This window comes from Narcine bancroftii, chromosome 4, assembly GCF_036971445.1.
Source record: "Narcine bancroftii isolate sNarBan1 chromosome 4, sNarBan1.hap1, whole genome shotgun sequence".
Lineage (NCBI taxonomy): Eukaryota > Metazoa > Chordata > Chondrichthyes > Torpediniformes > Narcinidae > Narcine > Narcine bancroftii.
The window spans coordinates 44,915,708-44,936,152 of NC_091472.1; the positions used below are offsets into that span (position 1 = coordinate 44,915,708).

A 20,445-nucleotide genomic window follows, 5' to 3' on the forward strand; every position below is an offset into this window, starting at 1 on the left:
GATTGTGCAACAGTCCCACTGCCTGCAGGAAGAAGCAGTTTCCCAGCCTGGTTACATCGCTGACTTTGTTTTGGTTCAAATGACTATTATTCTGCCCTGCACATGGCCAGGTACAAGGACTGCCTAAAGAAATCTCTTGGTGCCTGCCACATTGACCACCGCCAGTGGGCTGATAACGCCTCAAACCGTGCATCTTGGCGCCTCACAGTTTGGCGGGCAGCAACCTCCTTTGAAGAAGACCGCAGAGCCCACCTCACTGACAAAAGGCAAAGGAGGAAAAACCCAACACCCAACCCCAACCCACCAATTTTCCCTTGCAACCGCTGCAATCGTGTCTGCCTGTCCCGCATCGGACTTGTCAGCCACAAACGAGCCTGCAGCTGACGTGGACTTTTTACCCCCTCCATAAATCTTCGTCCGCGAAGCCAAGCCAAAGAAACATGGCCTCCAAATTAATGATAGCTATTAACCGATAAACACATCAGCTTCTATATTGATGAAGGGCTAAAACCCAAAATGTCAGTTATGTATCTTTGCTACATAAAAGGACACTATTTGACCAGTTGAGCTTCTCCAGCATTTTGTGTTTTCACTTCAACCACAGTGTTGACAGAATTTTGTGATTTACTTTCAATTTTTACATCAAATTGCAACTCAGAATGGGTTTTTTAATGATCTACCCAGTTATGTTCATTAACTCTTTATAATTTCAAAATCTATTAAAATGTGACTGGAGTTTTACTTTAAATTAGGTTTTCATTAATTCAACTATTTACAATGTAAGTGATAGTTTTCATAATAAAATCAGCATAGATAAGATGAATATCAACTCTTTAATATGAAAGGCTGTAATTCACCAACAATTAAAAAATATGAATCTCTGGAAAAGTCAAGTTATCTGATGGTACAAGTACAACCCAACGAAACAGCGCTCAGTAGTCCTCGAGGCAAAACATGCAAACACACAACCAGACATTACACACATTCAGAACAAGTATTCAGACAGACAGACAAATAAATAAATATTGTTTCTTAAATATGAGTCTTGGATGGTTGATGTGAGCAGTTCCTTTGGTCATTCAGTATTTTCACTGTCCATGGGAAGAAGCTGTTCCTTGGCAGACCTTCAGTGCATTATCTGATCCCACCATCTTCTGTGTGTTCACTTGGATAGGGTTCCTCTCACCTTGGCTGCGACTATTCAGGGGGTCTGTTCATTGTGGAACTTTCCTTGGCAAAGAGAAAATGCCCTCAAACCAAATGTTTGTCAAAGGAAAAGAATATACTGTGAAGGAATAATGTAAATCATACATTTGTAATGCAATACACAGAGGAACCACTGACATGGTCTTTGCCCTCAGACAGCTCCAAGAAAAGTGCAGAGAACAAAACAAAGGACTCTACATCACCTTTGTTGACCTCACCAAAGCCTTCGACACCGTGAGCAGGAAAGGGCTTTGGCAAATACTAGAGCGCATCGGACGTCCCCCAAAGTTCCTCAACATGATTATCCAACTGCACGAAAACCAACAAGGTCGGGTCAGATACAGCAATGAACTCTCTGAACCCTTCTCCATTAACAATGGCGTGAAGCAAGGCTGTGTTCTCGCACCAACCCTCTTTTCAATCTTCTTCAGCATGATGCTGAACCAAGCCATGAAAGACCCCAACAATGAAGACGCTGTTTACATCCGGTACCGCACGGATGGCAGTCTCTTCAATCTGAGGCGCCTGCAAGCTCACACCAAGACACAAGAGAAACTTGTCCGTGAACTACTCTTTGCAGATGATGCCGCTTTAGTTGCCCATTCAGAGCCAGCTCTTCAGCGCTTGACGTCCTGCTTTGCGGAAACTGCCAAAATGTTTGGCCTGGAAGTCAGCCTGAAGAAAACTGAGGTCCTCCATCAGCCAGCTCCCCACCATGACTACCAGCCCCCCGACATTTCCATCGGGCACACAAAACTCAAAACGGTCAACCAGTTTACCTATCTCGGCTGCACCATTTCATCAGATGCAAGGATCGACAATGAGATAGACAACAGACTCGCCAAGGCAAATAGCGCCTTTGGAAGACTACACAAAAGAGTCTGGAAAAACAACCAACTGAAAAACCTCACAAAGATAAGCGTATACAGAGCCGTTGTCATACCCACACTCCTGTTCGGCTCCGAATCATGGGTCCTCTACCGGCACCACCTACGGCTCCTAGAGCGCTTCCACCAGCGTTGTCTCCGCTCCATCCTCAACATCCATTGGAGCGCTTACACCCCTAACGTCGAAGTACTCGAGATGGCAGAGGTCGACAGCATCGAGTCCACGCTGCTGAAGATCCAGCTGCGCTGGATGCGTCACGTCTCCAGAATGGAGGACCATCGCCTTCCCAAGATCGTATTATATGGCGAGCTCTCCACTGGCCACCGTGACAGAGGTGCACCAAAGAAAAGGTACAAGGACTGCCTAAAGAAATCTCTTGGTGCCTGCCACATTGACCACCGCCAGTGGGCTGATAACGCCTCAAACCGTGCATCTTGGCGCCTCACAGTTTGGCGGGCAGCAACCTCCTTTGAAGAAGACCGCAGAGCCCACCTCACTGACAAAAGGCAAAGGAGGAAAAACCCAACACCCAACCCCAACCAACCAATTTTCCCTTGCAACCGCTGCAATCGTGTCTGCCTGTCCCGCATCGGACTTGTCAGCCACAAACGAGCCTGCAGCTGACGTGGACTTTTTACCCCCTCCATAAATCTTCGTCCGCGAAGCCAAGCCAAAGAGAAAGAACACAAAAGTACTGGAGAGTTGTTGAGGTTTATCACCTTGCCTCCTTAGGCACAGGAACAATGGTTGTCCTTAGAAACATGTGAAAACCTCTTGACCCGTTGTTGCAAGAGATTGAAAATGTCTGCAAAAACTCCAGCCAGTTAGTTCGCTCAAGTTTTAAGAATGTGGTTCGCTATACCATCTGGGCCAGATGTTTTGAGGATTCACCCTCCTCAAGGTTCTGATCACATAACACTCAGAAACTGGGAGCATGAGCCACTGGAGACTATGGGGCTTGCATGGGTTCTTCATTGTTTCCCCTTTTGAAGTGAGCAGAGAAGGCACTGAACTCATCCAGGAGAGATGCATTGCAGTTAACAATGCTGCCTTCTTTATTCTTATAGGATGTATTTGCATGCCACAGCTTTAAAGCATCTATCGGAGACTCCAGCTTAGTCTGGAATTTTCACTTTTCATTGATAATGGCCAGGTTATACCTGGTCTTTCTGTATATTCCAAATTCTCCTAACCTAAACATCACATATCTGGTCTTTCACAAGGTGCTTTCAGGTGGCCAGAATACCCGAACGTAAAGCCACCAAAAATACCCGAATGCGGCTGTCATGAGGCCATCTGAAAGTGGAGAACCCAGCCCAGAAAAACACTTACCTAACCCTCCTCGGGGAGGTATATTCTCGGGCTCTGAGTGCTCCCCTTAGGCACCTGAAAGCAGCACGGCAAAGCGGCTTGCAGCTTTCAGGTGCCTAGCAGCAGGCAGGCTGTTGACAGCCACTCTCCCTGCTGCCGACACCTACCCTCCCTGCTGCCTGACAGCCCCTCGGCGTGGGACTACAGGGCTGGGGCAGCCAGCGCGCGAGTTTGGGTCCCTGATGTTCCGCGCCGGCCGCTCCAGCCCTGTAGTCCCACGCCAGCCACAATTTGGTGTCGGTTTATAGAGAATGAGGAAGGCTTGTTATTTGCAGTTAATCTTTCATATTGATTTTTGCATTCTGGAGAGAGTTCTACACGAGCATCACTCAATCTTTGCGTCCTTAAACCTGATTAACCGAAACCCGCTGAAATTCTGCCATAAATTATCATTGATCAAGAGCAAAGGATACATCAATAGGGAGGAATGCGCAGAGATATCGTCCTCGTGAAAACAAACCAACAACTTTTTTGTGGATGACAATTAAAGTTTGCTTCTTTTCCATTATTTTCATGTAGTGGTGCTACAAGATGCTCCATAAACAAACCGTGACTACAGCCACAGTCCACAGGAGCCACATTCGCTTGGACATAGCTCTCCTTCAGCTGGCATGTTCAGGTGACAGAAAGGCATCTTCTCCGTGGCCACCTGAACGTCCCAGCTGCGCCTGCCAGCGCATTATCTGCATCCAAGCACCTGAAAGAGGCTACAGTTTACAGATCATTTAGTTCATTTTGGCTTCTCATTTGGATAAATCTCGATAGTCTTAGGACAAACACAGTCATTCGTGCATTTTTTGATAAACTTGAGCATACAGCAGGATGTCTAAAGAATGGATAAGAAAGTTTCAGCAATTTGGAATGAAGCTCCATCAACTGATGAGAAAAAAGTACTGGCTTACAGGCTTTGTTTAATCAGAAAGATACACCATGCTCAGTACTTGTTCACTCATTGGAACTTCACCATGGACTTAGGAAAGGAATCAGTGAAGAAAGACAAGGCCCTTTCATGCAATGAAAAAGCTCGATTGTAAAGGTGGAGATACTTACCTTCTTGAATGCACCATAGCCAGCTCCAAGGTGCCTACTGCAATTCCTCTCGGAGAAGGGTAATGTAATGCGGCTGATTAGAGGCAGGCTACACCACAAGCATCTGTCTTGCCTGCTCCGGGGCCGCCATAATCCACTAAAGGGCTCTTTCCACGTTGGCATATATGAATGACGTCCACTAAGTGGGCAGCACCAGTTGCCCCTCTTCCATGAGCTCCAGAGGGTGCTACAAGTCTTTTAGGGCTGTTCCATGTTAGCTAAGTTTATGTTTTTTCCTCAGCACTTATAGCCAGCCTCCAGGTGGAGGGCCTACAGATAGAGATGGTCAGTGGGGAGTTCCCCTGACATTGATAAGTATATGTAAACATGATGTTATTAATGGTTGAGGTTAATAAATTAATGCTGTGTTTAATAGTGATCGTCTGGACTCTCCGGTGTCCAAGTTACAAGGCTGAATCAAACTCAAGTAGGACAATAAAATTTTACCCTACAAATAAAAAAAAGATTTCTTAGCTGTTAATAACCAGGTAAACAAATATAAAGAGAAAAATCTTGATATAGTTTCAAGAAATACAGGATGTAAATATGCAGGAATAACAAAATTTGGAAGACAGATGGTACAAAAGCAATTTTTCAGGCTCATGTGGTGGGTTGATAATTTGTTGCAAAGTATATATTTATGAGAATTATTCCAGAAATGAGGGGCTTTTTAAAAATACAAAAAGGCAAGAAAAATTTGCTCACTCGGGGTGAGAAGAATGAAAAGTACAAAAAAAAAATTGTGCATGCTGGATATGGGATTGGTTCCTCAGTTTGAAGAGCTGAAACGGAGAGGAATAGTAACAGAGTAAGTGGTTGGGCAATTTGTATAGATGGGTTAAATATCAATCTTTCCACCCGAAAAGGATAGAAAAGGAATTATGGATTGGCCAGATGGCAGGAAATTGGACATGAAGTACATCATCAGTAATGGATTATTAACAGAGGAGTCTCAAATCAATATTCATTTTCTTCCAACTTTTTGTTTTAATCTTTCTGTATCATCCATACCAGAAAATGGTTAGAGTGATACATAGAATGTTGAGTAAGACACATGCAACCATTTATTTTTTAGTCTTGACAACAACCTTCCACAAATGATAAAGGTCAGTGGCCTGTCAAAGATCATTCCAAAATAGATTGTTATCTGATTGTGGCAATGTCTTTTTTCTCTACAGGGAGAACAGCATTACAGTTGCCAGACAGTTTGCAAGGTGAGTGCAACATCCAGGATTTTAGTAGGTTTGGTAAATACTTACACTTGTAGAAATCAGAAGTCATTTTAATTAGACAGAGTGGCCACTGGTCCTGGAAGGCATCATACAAGTAAAACACAGCATACTAAGGTTTTGAAAGCGCACGATGAAAGGAAGGAAATTTTCAGGAAAAACAGAAACAACTGTCAATAAAATGACTCTCCCTTCTCTGCAACTTAATATATGCTCCAAATGTTTCCCAGTTCTGATAAAAAGGTCATCAAACTGGAATGTCTACTGTTTCCCTCTCCACAGGTTCTGCCTGACCTGCACCATTTTTTTTTAAATTACATTATAAGAAACAAGTTCAAAAGGAGCTGGATTATCACTTTGATAATAAAAAAAAACACATCTCATATTATGTCTGGTACTGTAGTTTTTTCCAAGCAGAGAAAATGTTTTCTGGGAAAAATACATTTTTTTTCTGGAATTCCAATAAATGTATTAAAGATTATGCTGAAAATCAGGAAAGCAAACTGATTTAAGAAATGGTTATTAGTATACTATAATTAAAAAAAGGCAGGATGCTAAGGAATAGAGAAAGATACAACACGAGATTATTAACACTTCTCAAAAGCATTTGGTACATTCCCAACTACATTTTGTGTCTAGAACCTATATGATATTTTATGATCCACACAAGCAAGCTAAATGCATCTTTTAACCCCTTGCTTGATAGAGATTTGATCTCATGTAGACATATTTAATGTTTCAGTACACTTAAATGAAATTGCCTGCTGTGTTGAGCTTAATGCCAAAGTATATTACCTTAATATTTCCTAGCATTAAAGTTAGTTTGTCAATCAACTACCTTAGTGGAAAAATTCTCTGGATCCTTTTTAAAGTGTGCTGGTGAAACACCACTTGCCCTCTGTAAAATTTGATATTAGTAAATTTGGACATTACATAATTTGACTAAAATTAATGAAGTGAAGAACGAACAGCAGCCTTGTAGGGTAGCCTGTTCAAATGCAACCAATTACAATTTCTCCACAAAGTCCTTGCAGATTTTAAAATACAACATACTTGCACTTAAAAAAAAGTAATGTGACTAAAATCCCAGCTCCATAAATATTAATTTACCAGCTGTTCCTGACTTTTTATGCTGAATTTTCTTCCCACCCCAATCCCACCTCCTCAATCTGATAAAACCTTACCATATGTATAAATAGCCTTACCCCAGTAAAGCGCGTGATACAATAAATCTGTCCACAAGTGAAGCTGACTGATGAACTTGTCGACGGATTTATCAGATCGCACGATTTACCAAAGCAGTCTATTTATATTTGGCATGTGTGTTCAAAGGTGAAAAGAAATAAAAGATGCACTTAATTTTTTTTATTTTTTTTTAAAAAAGGTTCATTCCTCAGTTCAACATTGCATGCTTTCTTAACTACTGTTAAGATGGCCATCATCTAGACTTCAATTATTAAAACTAAGCTGAGTAGTAATGCCACAAAATTTTGAGTGTTCCCACCTTTGACTTCCTGCATTTGTTTAATCAGTGGTATTACTCAGGCTGTCCCATATATTGTAAATCATGTTTGCATGGTTAAATATTTATTGTAAGAGGTTGTTGTGGAAATTAAAGCAACTAGAAAAATCTTAATATTAGGGGTAGAGTGATTACTCACCATTTGCCCTTGTGCTGAATTTAGTATCAGCAAATGTAGACTTTTGATAATCAACTTTAATTGATGCAATGAAAAGTAAACAGGACACAGAGGATTAAAGAAACCTGATCAGGAAGATACATAACATTTATCTGACCAACCCATTAGATTTTCTAAAAATATTTATTAAAAATGTATAAAATGTATGTTTGTTAACATGAGCATCCAGAAGGCATCTGATATGCCTCCACATGAGATCAGCAAAAATGAAAACTCATAGAATTAGAATTGGGGATTGGGGATTAACAATTGAAGATGAAGTCTGGGTTACATCCATAAACTTTTCAAATTTTTAATGTAAATAATTAAGTGTTTTTTAAGCTAAATTTGATGAAGCTATTTTAATTGGGACAACTGTTACAGAGTCCTGAGGACCCCAAAAACCAGCAGCAATAGATATGCACCACAACACTTAAACAAAAGTTGTTTTTAATTATATTAGAACAAGAAAACAGAATTAAACCTTAACTTATTACTTAACCAACCCAACTACTTAATTCCACCCCCCCCCCCCCCCGCCCTAATACTAAACTTAGGTGTGTGTAATGTATATTTAAGATTAGAAAAGTTCTTTGGATCACAGTCCAATCTCACTGGTTGCAGGCCATTCTTGTATTGTGCACAGAAGTTAGTATTAACAAAGTTTACCAGTCTTTGGTGCTTAACAGGCAAATGGTTACCACTCAAAAAGGTTCTTGCTGGTTTTCAAAGAGAGATTCCTTTTCCAGGACATCTGCAACTGTCTTGCTGACAAAACTTGCCCCCTTCTGGGTTCTCCAGATGATCCTCTTTCTTTCAGGTCATCTTTCAGATCACCAGTCTTCTCCTTTGACCAGAGTTCGCCAGCTTTGTCCTTCTGGAAATAATTTCTGTGACTTCTCTCTCTGTTTCACACCCTCCCTCTCTGAGAGAAAAACTCATCTCCGCCTGCAACGATCACATGCTCTCCCAGGCAAGCTGCTGTCAATACTTTGTTGCCTCCTGCAAAAAGCATTCTGCAAAAGTCCTGCAAATATTCTGTGTTTTAAAATGTGTGTGTGCTCTAACAATTCCTCCCAAACCACCTCTAAATACTCTGTCACACCACAAACGGTGCAAATGAGAGCTGGAAATTAATGGCATATACAGGTAGTTCCTGACTTACGACCACATAATGAAGACCAAAGGATTGGTTGTAATTTGGGATTGGTCGCAAGCCAGACTTGTTCCATTGCATATGCCCGAGGTCATGCAGCATTCAACAAATAAACCTTTAATGAGGCTGCCGCAGGGAGCGGGGACCATTGTATACCATATGTATAAACTTTTAATAAAGATTTTTTTTTAATTTGGTCGTACATGCAGGTGGACACAACTTGTATAGGTCAGAAGTCAAGAACTACCTGTAGTTAAATAAAAAGAGTTAACAAAAGTATGAAAGATTAATCTTAAGAGGGGAAATATGAACTCGTAAACTTTGGACCAAAAAGTATTCTATCAGCACTTTCTTTTTAAAAAATTATTTTTATTTAATAGAGAAATATTACATATATTGTTTAGATATTAATTAAATAGCTTTTATATAATGCAATACAGAATGGGAGTCATATATAAATTATACATAATCTTAAATAATTCTCAAAAAAAATTAAAAATCCTTATGAGAATTTCACCTCATATTCTAATATTGAAATATACATTGTGATTATCTCAAGAGACCAATCTCTTCCAGTTGTACAAAAAAAGAATGAACGAAAAAAGAAAGAAAAATGTCTTCCACTAAACATGGCCACCAGCAAATAAATTGTAAAGAATCAAGTATTGGTTTTCAATACTTCCACAGATAGAAATCCCCCAGAGCACCCCTAACTAAGTAATCAAATTATGATAATAGTCCATTAATGGGCCCCATATCTTGTCAAATTCAGCCTTGTTCTCCAACATTATATCTAATTTTACTTTCTAATTATTCCACAAAAGTTCAGAATTTAATAAAAGAATTTGGGATATCTGGTACATTGGTATAAAAGCAAATGGTAAACTGATTCAGACTTCGATTTCTACAGACTGATAAGAAAGTTTATTGTAATAACTACAAATCCAATGTACAGATGCACCAAAATTCTGACTTGCTACAGCCACACAAGTATATGAGATACACCAACAACAAGACTATAACAAATTAACATAATGCACCATACCATAGGCTATCATCCACAGTCCAATGGTATGGTGGAGCAGTTCCATAGGCACCTGAAGGCAACATTTATGGCCCACTTACAGGGACCACATTGAGCAGATGAACTTCCATGGGTGCTACTAGGCATCAGAACTGCACCTAGAGAGGACCTCAACTCATCAGCAGAGTTGGTCGATAGAGCACATGTGGTCATCCCTGTAGAGTTTGTGCCGTCTCCTCAAGGACAGGAAGACCAGCCATCAGTGACATTGTGCAAGCTGCAGGAGCAGGTAGGAAAACTAGACATGACACACAATCATTCTTCGTTCCCAAGGAACTCAGAGATTGTAAGTATGTTTTAGTCCAAAGGGGCGCACACAGATCATCCCTGCAAACACCTTACGAAGGACCATATAAAGTGATCATCCCTGCAAGCACCTTACGGACCATATAAAGTGATCATCCCTGCAAACACCTTACGAAGGACCATATGAAGTGATCATCCCTACAAACACCTTACGAAGGACCATATAAAGTGATCATCCCTGCAAACACCTTACGAAGGACCATATAAAGTGATCATCCCTGCAAACACCTTACGAAGGACCATATAAAGTGATCATCCCTGCAAACACCTTACAAAGGACCATATAAAGTGATCATCCCTGCAAACACCTTACGAAGGACCATATAAAGTGATCAACCCTGCAAACACCTTACGAAGGACCATATAAAGTGATCATCCCTGCAAACACCTTACGAAGGACCATATAAAGTGCTATGAAGCTCTAGGACAACATGCATCTTAGAGATTGGAGGACATCCTCAAACATTCATAGTGGGCCTGTTAAAACCTGCACACATTGACTTAGAACGGCCTGTGCTGGCTGCCAAAGACAAATGAACTGGACCTTTCTGAGCCGGTGGTGGGTGGGGGGGGGGCATGTAGCAGCACTAAAAGTTCCAGCGAACCGTCTGCCATACATCACGACGCGGTGACATCGGAGTGCAGGACACAGGTTTTTTTTAAATCTTGCGCTTATCTGTAAACAGTTTTGTTTTAACTTCCTTTCAACTGTGGCTCATTACTCTCGCCTCTCGAATTACCCACTGTGACAGTGGCTGCAGGTCGACATTTGTCAGGATTGAGTTGACTGATCTGATTTCTAATATTCTTATGTATCACCTTGTACTTAATGATGAATTTGGTCTAATGTAAAATATAACTGAAAAATACACAGATTAAAAATCCATTTTTTTAAAAAAGTAAATCTATTACACTGCTATCAACAGGAACAAGTAGAATCTGATATTCCAATACAATGGGGAATGTCTATGTATCGCAATGCAACTTTACTACTTTGACCAATAAGCTTTTATTCCAAATCAAATGCACGAATGTCACAAGCAGAGGAATCTCTCTTTTTAAGTTTGTCTGCAGGGTGCCCTGGGGATCAGAAGGTAATCACTGATCAGTCTGCTGCTTGCTTCAGTGTCATGCTCCACATTCCTTCAAATAATCTTTGCTGAAAGGAAAGGCTTACTGATAAGGTCTTCATTACCATGACAAAGAGATTTAAAATAAATTATTATAATCATTGTTTTTTAAAAAAATGACAGCACTGCCAGAGCTATTGCAATGGTAACACTATTGCTGGTCCAGATCTGGGGAGAACAGGGTGATAAAACAGAGCTCCTCTGTAGGGTTCAACCACCCAGTCTCACTACTGACAGCTCTGTACAGGCTTTAAACACCCTGTAAGAGGACCCAACAGTGCTTTATTTTAAAATCCTTCAACATGGGGACTGAGCCCAAGATGGCAGCCCCTGTGCTAGCAGTGGCCTCGGAGGGTTACAGACTCTGGGGAAGAAGAGGACTGGCACAGGGCACCAAAAAAAGGTGAGAACACCCCCCATTTTGAGAAGGGGAAGCAGAGGAGGTGATACTACGGGGCAGTGAACATGGCAGCAGACCAGAAGGGGGCTCTGCAGATGAATAACATAGAGGCAGTGGGCTACTGGCAACTTGAGAAGAACACATGCAGGCTGCAGGAAACTGGCTCAAGACTGGCTGAAAGGATACCAGGTATGAGAACCATCATGCCAGTGGGTGCCTTGGGCGCTCAAGGCTTCCTGATTATGTCAGAGGTTTGGATCTGGAGCTCGGGTTACCAATTGTTTGGCTCCAGAGGCTATATGAGTGCTGAAGGCAAATCCACTGACACTCAATGACTCTAAAGCAGGGGTGTCAAACTCAAATTCACAGAGGGCCAAAATTAAAAACTTGGACTAAATCGTCGGCCAAACTAAATATTTATTGCAAATTTTCAACAACATCTGCATGTTTTCTCTTCTTTCAACATATGTAATGCTAAACCTTTTCTTATAAAATAAATGTTTAATAATAGTTTTGGTTAAACTCTTTCCAGAAGAAGTATTAACAAATGAGAAATAAAATATTCAATAAATAATATTTCTCTATAGCCTTTAAGCTCCTTTTAAATGTATTTTTTTCACAAGCCAACAAGCCAAAAAAATAACAACTTGCTTCAATGACAAACAGGTTTGTCTTTTAAAATGATGAACATAGAGTCTGCCTCCCACCTGTCTTGAAAGGTCCTGTTTTCTGTCTTTCGTTTGGCCATTTTTCGTAAGGGGTTTATTACATGTGAGTTAGGCGACAGGTCGCAGGTGCTAATGAAAGTAAAGAGAGGAGGTGGGGGCGATTAGTGGGCTGACGGGCCGGCGCCAACGCATTTGCAAAGCATTCTGGGATTTGTAGTATTGGCTGTGCATGCGCTATACTGGCGCGGCGGCCAGCGGGCCAGCTCTAATACATATTTGATATGATCTTACGGGCCAAATATAATTATATCACGGGCCAAATTTGGCCCGCGGGCCTGAGTTTGACACGTGTGCTCTAAAGGGTCTCTTTTTTGCTGCTCTTTCTCTGACCGTTGATGTAAAATCTTTGCTGTATGGCAGAATAAATGCAATTTCATGTCATATTACAAATGTTTTATTGCATGACAATAAAAGAACCTTGAATCTAAAGAACCACACTTGGAATTGTAGCTCTGAAGAAAAGTTAAATAAGCTTGGTTCATAATCTAGCCTGAACATGGGAGGCAAAGAGAAGACAAATGAGTTGCATAAATTAATGAAGAGCCAAGATAAACAGCAAATATACATTCATTTTAGCAGATAAGTCCAAAAAAAACTGGAGACATCAGCTTAAAGTTGTTGGCACAGGATTAAAAGGAGAGATGAGGAATTTATTTTTCTACCCAGAATGTGAGAAGAATTGTGAACTCGTGTTTACAGTTTTTGGAGCTGCATTTCAAGAGCCAGGACCTGCGAACTGCAAACCTGCAGTTAGGTGTATTGAAGCTGCAGAGTGTTTTTCCCCTCAGTTTACACAGTGAGCTCAAGTCTACTATGTTGCAAATTCTCTGATCCCATTAGTCTACTTTGACTTTCCTTTGCCTTGCATACAAATCTCAGAAGAACATCCACACTAGTGGGAAATGTTCAATTTTGCCATCTCATCACTCCTTGATAATCGAGTGAGATTAATGTCAAGATTTGCCCCTTGGATTGGGAATGATGAGCATATGGATTGAGATAAATTTAATTTATGAAAGAATTTTCAAGGCTACAATAGAAAACAGTAATTCTGGAAGGGCTTCAAAATGTTGACACCTTAGGGTGAATTTGCCAAGTGTTTCTCAATGTTACGAAAATCAGAAATAAAAATGGAAAATACTAGAAGCAAAGTAGGTTAGGGTATCAAAACTGAATGGGCATTGGTTCAAGAGGAGTTTTAAAAGGCAATTTAAGGAGAATTTTTTTTAAAAAAAACACACAAAGAGGCTGATATTTGGAACTCATTGACAGAAGGGATGGTACAATCAGCTAAAAATCACCATGATACTGGAATAGACCCAATGCAGGAGAAGGGGATTAGCGTAGATGTGAAAAAAGGTGGCTGTGGAGGTGGTGGACTGAAGGTCTGTGCTATACATCTCTGTGATTCGAGGTCAGGTGGTATGTGTGGAAAGAGAAAATAATTAATATTTTATGTCAAAGACTTTTCACCCAGAGCAAGGGACAAAGAAACATTGATTTCTCTTTATCCCCAATTGTTGAAAGGATGGTAACTATTTCTCTTTCCACAGATGCTGCCTTTTTCTGCTGCTTCCTGCATTTTTTTCCTGTTTTCTGATTCTATTCTGTCAGGTTGTAGTGAAACATAATTTCACAGATAAGGTTGCAATATTTCACAATATTTTTGAATAACATCTGAAAAATATAGATGAAGTCAAATTAAAATAGTTACAGGAGTTAAGCCATTCAATTTACTTAATTCAAAGCACAAAACCATTTCTTATGTGATGCCAAATTAGGATTTCAGTGCAGTATCATTAAGCCTATTCCATGGATTTACTTGTTTAAACCATTTATTTAATCTTATTTTCCTTTTAATATGGTCAAAGTTTCATTCACATTATCCTTTTCATGCCATTTTAAATCTTACTGTCGTGAGGTCACTCATATCCCTCTCATATTTATCCAAAACAAATTTTGAAAACCATGTTGCTATTCACCTCTTCATGGATGCAATACTTCATATTTGCCTACATTAAGGTCAGCTGCAAAGCTAATTATTTAACCTGATTACCAGAAATAAGGCACAGTTTGACATTAATACTTGGACCCACAAGCACTTCAATTGCTATCAATGAGGTAATGTATAATGCATCCAATTCATTATTACTCACTATTTTTGGATGAAGTATTAAATAATATTGTATTTATCGCATTTACACAGCCCAAAGCAATTCAAATTTCACTGGATTGTAGGTATGATCATATAGATCCAATAATTACTCCAGGCCCTTAATCAAAAGTAATTAGTCAGTTAAAAAGCCACATTGTCAGACAGGCTATCGATTATTTGCATTTCAACTAAAGATACAATTTCTTCTATATTAATGCATGCATAAAGCTTTTCTAAAATCTATAACAATCAACATGCTGTTCATAAAAAAGGTTTATGCATCCACAAATCATGCAGTAGATTTAAAGTGAATGTATATTATAATGTATTCATATGAGCATGGGGTGATATTATAAATAGAAATCATAATGGCTGACAGTTTATGTTCAATCACAGCTGAGCCTTATCAGAAGTCACAAGTTACCAGGTTTCTCTCTCTCCCTCACTCATTGGACATTAACTATTCTCTTTAATTAAATAATCCCAATAATGCATTCTAATTGATATTTCGATGTCTAATGGTTGATGTGCAACAATTATTGAAATATAATGATCACACACACAATCAACTCAAATACTAAAGTTAATTTCTTTTCATTTTACAATGTGTTGATTTTTTTTTAAATTTAGAAAGGAAGACTGATTTTGTCTACATTTTTAGGAGTTGCTGATGCACTCATTTTTGGTTCCCGTTTTCCTTACAAAGTTTGTACTACATGATCCAAGATCATTTTAATTTGACTGATAAAATCTAGATTATGGAGATTCAGTTGGTTATCTTTTGAGTGAATTAAAATAAACTCTGCAATTACGCAAATAATCAAATGTTAACTTTGACTGAAAGAGCATGGTTTCTAAAGTGCATATTAACCTACATCACAAAAAATTCTCATTCACAAAATATAGGAAAGTATGCAAAAAAAATTCTATAAAAGCTGAGCCTCAAGGAAAAAAATTTTAGAAGTCCATTACTTCATTGTAACTGGTGCCACACTGAGAAGTTAGGGTGCAAGAGCAAGTTACATAAACGAAGACAGTAAAAGATTGTCAAAGAAGAGGAAGTTAGTGATATCAAGGAGCAATTAAATGACGCCAAATATAGATTTCAACAAATGGAATACCACTGCATGAAAGGAAATAGTGACAAGGTTAATTAAAGCAAGAAACTGACAGTTCACCATAGTGGGTATCTAGAAGGAAAGTGCAAATAGAACAAGCTGTTTGGAGCTTTGAAATACAGAACAGAACAGCATTAAAGCCTTTTGCACAGAGGAAAAACATTAAACCAATGGTGTTCTTTTAAAGTATTCCATTTATCTCACTCCCTCAGAAGCCTCACTTTGACAGTCCACACTGAAACAAAAAGACATTTTGTTGGTTGTAAATTGTCACCTTGTATTCTTATTATCCTTCCCAGAGCTTCAACATACCTGACTATCCAACCATTCCTCTTTGCCCAGGTAATGTTCTTGCTCCATTCTAATTTTAATCGATCAAATCAAAGCCAAAGATTATCCCACACTCCCTTCTTTTCCAAGTCATGTTCAATTATTTCTGAACATTAACGGGCCCTCTTTTTTTCCACCCTCCTCAGCATTTAGAGGAAACAATCATCATGAGACAAAACAGGTTTCAATACATGCTGATAACACTGAGGTTTCTAGACAATTTGTCTAGACAATTCTAGTCTGAATTTTGGCAGACTGTTTACGTAACATCTTATATTTGATTAATATAAAATTTCCTACCAATAAATATAGGAAAACAGAAAGCATTGTCTCTCCCTGAAACTTATATCCCTGGTTATTACAGGAAAACAAGCCAGACCATTTGCAACTCTGGAGATCCAATTAACACAAAAAAAATTAAGAATTATCTGCCTCATCATTAAAACTATCTCCAGGACATTACCCACTGTGCCTCAGCTCACTGGTATTTTAAATTTTCATAATTGACATTTTTTTAATACTTTTAAACCATTCTAAAACATTCCTGGCATGATACTCAACTTCAACCCTGTATAAAATTGTTGGATACAATTTTAAAATTCTCGTTCTTCTTTTGCATTCCATCTATACATTTTGTTTCCAAGCTTTCAAATTCCTCTTGTGACCCCTCCTTCCTCTACAAGTAATCTTAAAACAAAATGGTCTTCCTGCAGCTTGATCAAAATCCAATATTCTTTATTTTAATAATAATCTTGGTAAGTTCCTTGTACATTAAGAGAACTTCGTAAAGTTGCACCAACAAAAAGCAAAGTAAGAGTTTTATATGGTACAACACAATACTGAAGCAAAGAAAATCATTACACAAGTAAGTAAGCATGCTTCTCAGAAGTAAGAGGTTGCAGCTTTGGATCAGACAAAGAAATGAAAACTGAAGTCAAGTCGTAAATATAAATGTTAACATTCATTCAAAACAAACAGCTGATCTGAAACTGCATAAAAACTTTACAAATTTTTTAATGAGGAAATTCAAAACTGCTATAATCTTAATTAGCTCAGCCAACATTGAAATACATTTTTTTATATAACTTTGCAAGCAAGCTATGTTATTGCTTTGTGGCATACTCCTAGACACCATTTACAGGCTTGGTAATATACTCCCTGGTGTCAAGTGACATCATAAATCAGAAAACCAAGTGCAACACAGAGGTCGTCTGAACTTTGACATTAAAATTAGTAGCCTCATTGCTCCTTAATGCTATCCATAATGCAAACCACACTTCTAATAAAATTAAAGCAACTATCGTGACAGTCAAAAGCAGCATGGAAATTACATTGAATAAAACCATTTCCACCAATGGCTTATCAACTTTAACTCCCAAATTCTTCTAAATAGTAATTTAAAATCAAACTTTCAATCGTTTTAACATGGAAGCATTTTGCAATATCATGCCTGAAAATTTGTGCACCAATTACTCGATGTATTTTTATAATGTTTCAATGACGCAGAATACAAAAGAGCCACATTTCAATTGAATTTCTTGAAAGCAGTAGATAGAAGAAAAGCCATTTTGTTTTAAAATTTTAAAGAGAGATAGCCCCAGAAGCAGCAAGATTTTTCAATGATTGGCAGAAACTTCCATCAGCTTTGATCAAACCACTAAGGAACCAGTGAGCAAGGCACCATTTCATTAATGGAGCCCTTTTCCTAATGACAAAGTTACACAATGATATCACATAATCCCATTTCTAATACTACAAAAATAAGTGTAACAAAGAATTTGGAAAGAGTATTTTTCAAGCATCCTCAGCAATATTATAGTTTCATTAAAAATACAAGTCAATGGTTTATTGAGAGAGAACAAGACCAATTCAAAAGTAAAATTGCCGATCTGGAGAATGTAATAGCAAATCCAGCATTATAATTAAAACACACAATTTATAAGGATTATAAACAGATATTACTGTCTTATTAGAAATGCATGCTCGTTGGGGAGGCAGTAGTAGGTCATATATCTCCATTATTCATTTGGATCAAATCAAATGATAGTACCGGCAGCTACATCGTATTAACTTTATGAATGATGGCCATCACTGTTCCAATATTATTTCTTCATGGGAGAACACAAGGACACGTGCAACAATAATTGGGGCAAAGACACACTTCGAAACCAGCTAAATTATAAAGTTTACAAATTTTTTACCATTACTGTTTTGACTTCATCAAAAATATAATGAAGTAAGTACTCAAAAGCTGCAGCATTGCTCCATCCCGTCCACTAACACTGCACCATGAAATTATCAGAATTAAAAAGTAACAAAAGATACATGAAAAAAATGAACACTTTAAAACTACACCTGGTGTAATATTTCACATGAAAATAAATAAAAGGAATAATGGGATGACTAAAGTCAATATTAGAAAGAAATCGCTTTCAAACTGTTTGTCATCTTATTTATCTCTTTCTAAACTCTTCTCTGGTTCTGAATTCCCCAGGCGGAGGATTTGCTTATTTGTTTCTACCCCATTAAAATTGTTCAATTCAATCCTTCAAACTCAAGCCAATGTAGAAATTGACCTTCTCAAATGATTCCACTGAATTTCGTGACTTCATTTTCAACACCAATACACAATTCACCAGGTTCCGTCGCCACAACCGAATACAGTACTCCAAATGCTTCCTGACTTAAAGGGGTTTGATGGATACCTCACTTGCGAATTTCAACTCTCAAGATAATCAGCCTTGTTCTGTATCTGTGGAGGCTCATGCATTCCTGTTCTTTCACATCTTCAGCGTTTCCACATGAAATATTCCTATTTACTTTTTGAAGATATTTGACCATAGACCTACTTCACATTGCAATCAGAGGTCAAATCCTGTAACTTTACCTTTTCTTTATTCCCATCTTGCAATCAATTTAAATGGAACTTTCCCATCTCCAACCCAATTCTAATTCCACATGAGTACAGAACTTGGATGAACAATTTCCGAAAGTCCATGTCTGCAGAATCCACTGCCCCCCCCCCCCCCCCACCACCTCCTCATAAAACTGGACCAAATCAGTCGAGATCCCTTCACAAGTCAATCGTGGCTCCCTGAACTGAGACTTTTCCAACTGCTCGCTCACCAGGTCTTGCTTGAAGAGTGAAGAACGTCAGTGTGTGTCCAGCTTCTCTCCTCACTTGAGGATCTGCACTATTCAAAAACATTCTCAGGGCACGGGAGCTCCTTCATCTCTCCGAGTTGCTAAGGACGGTGCTGCACTGAAGTGAGGAGATTGATGGAGTTTCTGTTTCTGCCAGTTTTCGATTCCCCTCCACGGCTCGGTTTCTGCTCAAGCCACGTCGATCGAGCAGGCTTTGGTCCCCGTTCAGCGGGCTGATGCGATCCAGGAGGGACAGCAGTCGCTCTCACCGCCGACCTCAGCAATATTCCGCGACAGGGTCGCTGCCTCAACCTTGTGGCGAGACTCATTCCGCCTCACGCCCCATCTGGCACGGGGACGGCGAAAGGAAGCACCTGCGGACTTGCAGCAAGGACGAGATGGCCACCCGGCGCTAGGACCCGGGGACACTCTTCCCCCCCCCCCCCCCCCCCCCCCTCCAACCGCAACCGGAGACGCGGCTGCTGGCGCAGTCCTCGCGCAACCGAGCGGACACCTCGGGGAGCCCCGGGCGGGACGCGCAGCACATGCTGCCCGCATCCCCCTCACTCGTCGCCAGCTGTTTCCCCCCCCCCCTTCAGGGACTGAACCGTATCGCACGGGAGACGGTGCTGGTGCCGCGGTCTCCATCGGCCATTCCTTCGCGGACGGCTCCCTCCCCCTCCCCAAGAACTCACCCAAACTGCCGGCGAAACCGTCCATCTCGCGAGTCGGAAGGAGCCCTCGGTCCTGTCCTGGTCGCTCGCTGGCTGCACCTCTCCGTTTAAAAATCCCACCTCCTCGCCTGTTCGGGGGACACGGCGCTCGGCTTCACACTCGGGGGAACCCGCACCGCCTCAGCTTCATTGGCTTCCAGAGAGAGGTTCGTCAATCAGCCGCACGATTCTCCCTCCCTCCCCCTTCGAAACTCGACCTGAAAAGAAAACGCGCTTCGTTTTCGCCCTCGCCTTTGGCAGCCACCGTGCCCTCGAGTGCACCACTGCGCACGCGCGGCCCCGCGTCGCCGGCTTGACCTCGAGGGCCACTGGGAATTGTAGTCTGAGCCTCCACCATCCAGGGGCTCTGCTGGGACCCTGGACACCAGCCCTGTGCCCCGCAATCGGCCAACTCTAGGCTGTGATATACAGTTATTCTTCACCTAAGAACGTTCAAACTTGAAAATGCTTAAAAATAAAGCTTTCCTTTGGTTATCAAGCTTAAAATTAAGGACAAATGAGCCAGTTTGTCCTAAACTCAAGTCATTTCATCAGAAGACCACAAATAATTTTATTCTTAGAAGGACAGGACACGACTCCACATAATCAGACCCATTGAATTTTGTACAGAACTATTATTCTGCCTCCTTCCATCGATCTGCAACCCGACCTTAGCCCTGCATACCTCTCCCATCCATGCATCTACCCTCGTACCACAT

The 20,445-nt window shown here is 40.2% G+C and overlaps 1 protein-coding gene across 8 annotated transcripts in view; it reads right to left on the minus strand.

Annotated features, from left to right (window-relative positions):
• LOC138760509 (echinoderm microtubule-associated protein-like 4) overlaps positions 1-19,986 on the minus strand; it is a 348,904-nt gene extending 328,918 nt beyond the window's left edge. For 3 of the 8 annotated variants that reach the window (XM_069931144.1, XM_069931143.1, XM_069931138.1), the window contains exons 1-2: positions 19,709-19,980; positions 18,996-19,126 (exon numbers count right to left, since the gene is read on the minus strand). In XM_069931144.1, the coding sequence (XP_069787245.1) occupies positions 18,996-19,077 (82 nt within the window). In that variant the 5' untranslated portion in view covers positions 19,078-19,126; positions 19,709-19,980. Of the gene's footprint in view, positions 1-18,995; positions 19,127-19,708 lie in introns of all 8 variants that reach the window. The other 5 variants (XM_069931142.1, XM_069931139.1, XM_069931146.1 and 2 more) reach the window with 4 other exon arrangements.
• Between the last annotated feature and the right edge of the window lie 459 nt (positions 19,987-20,445).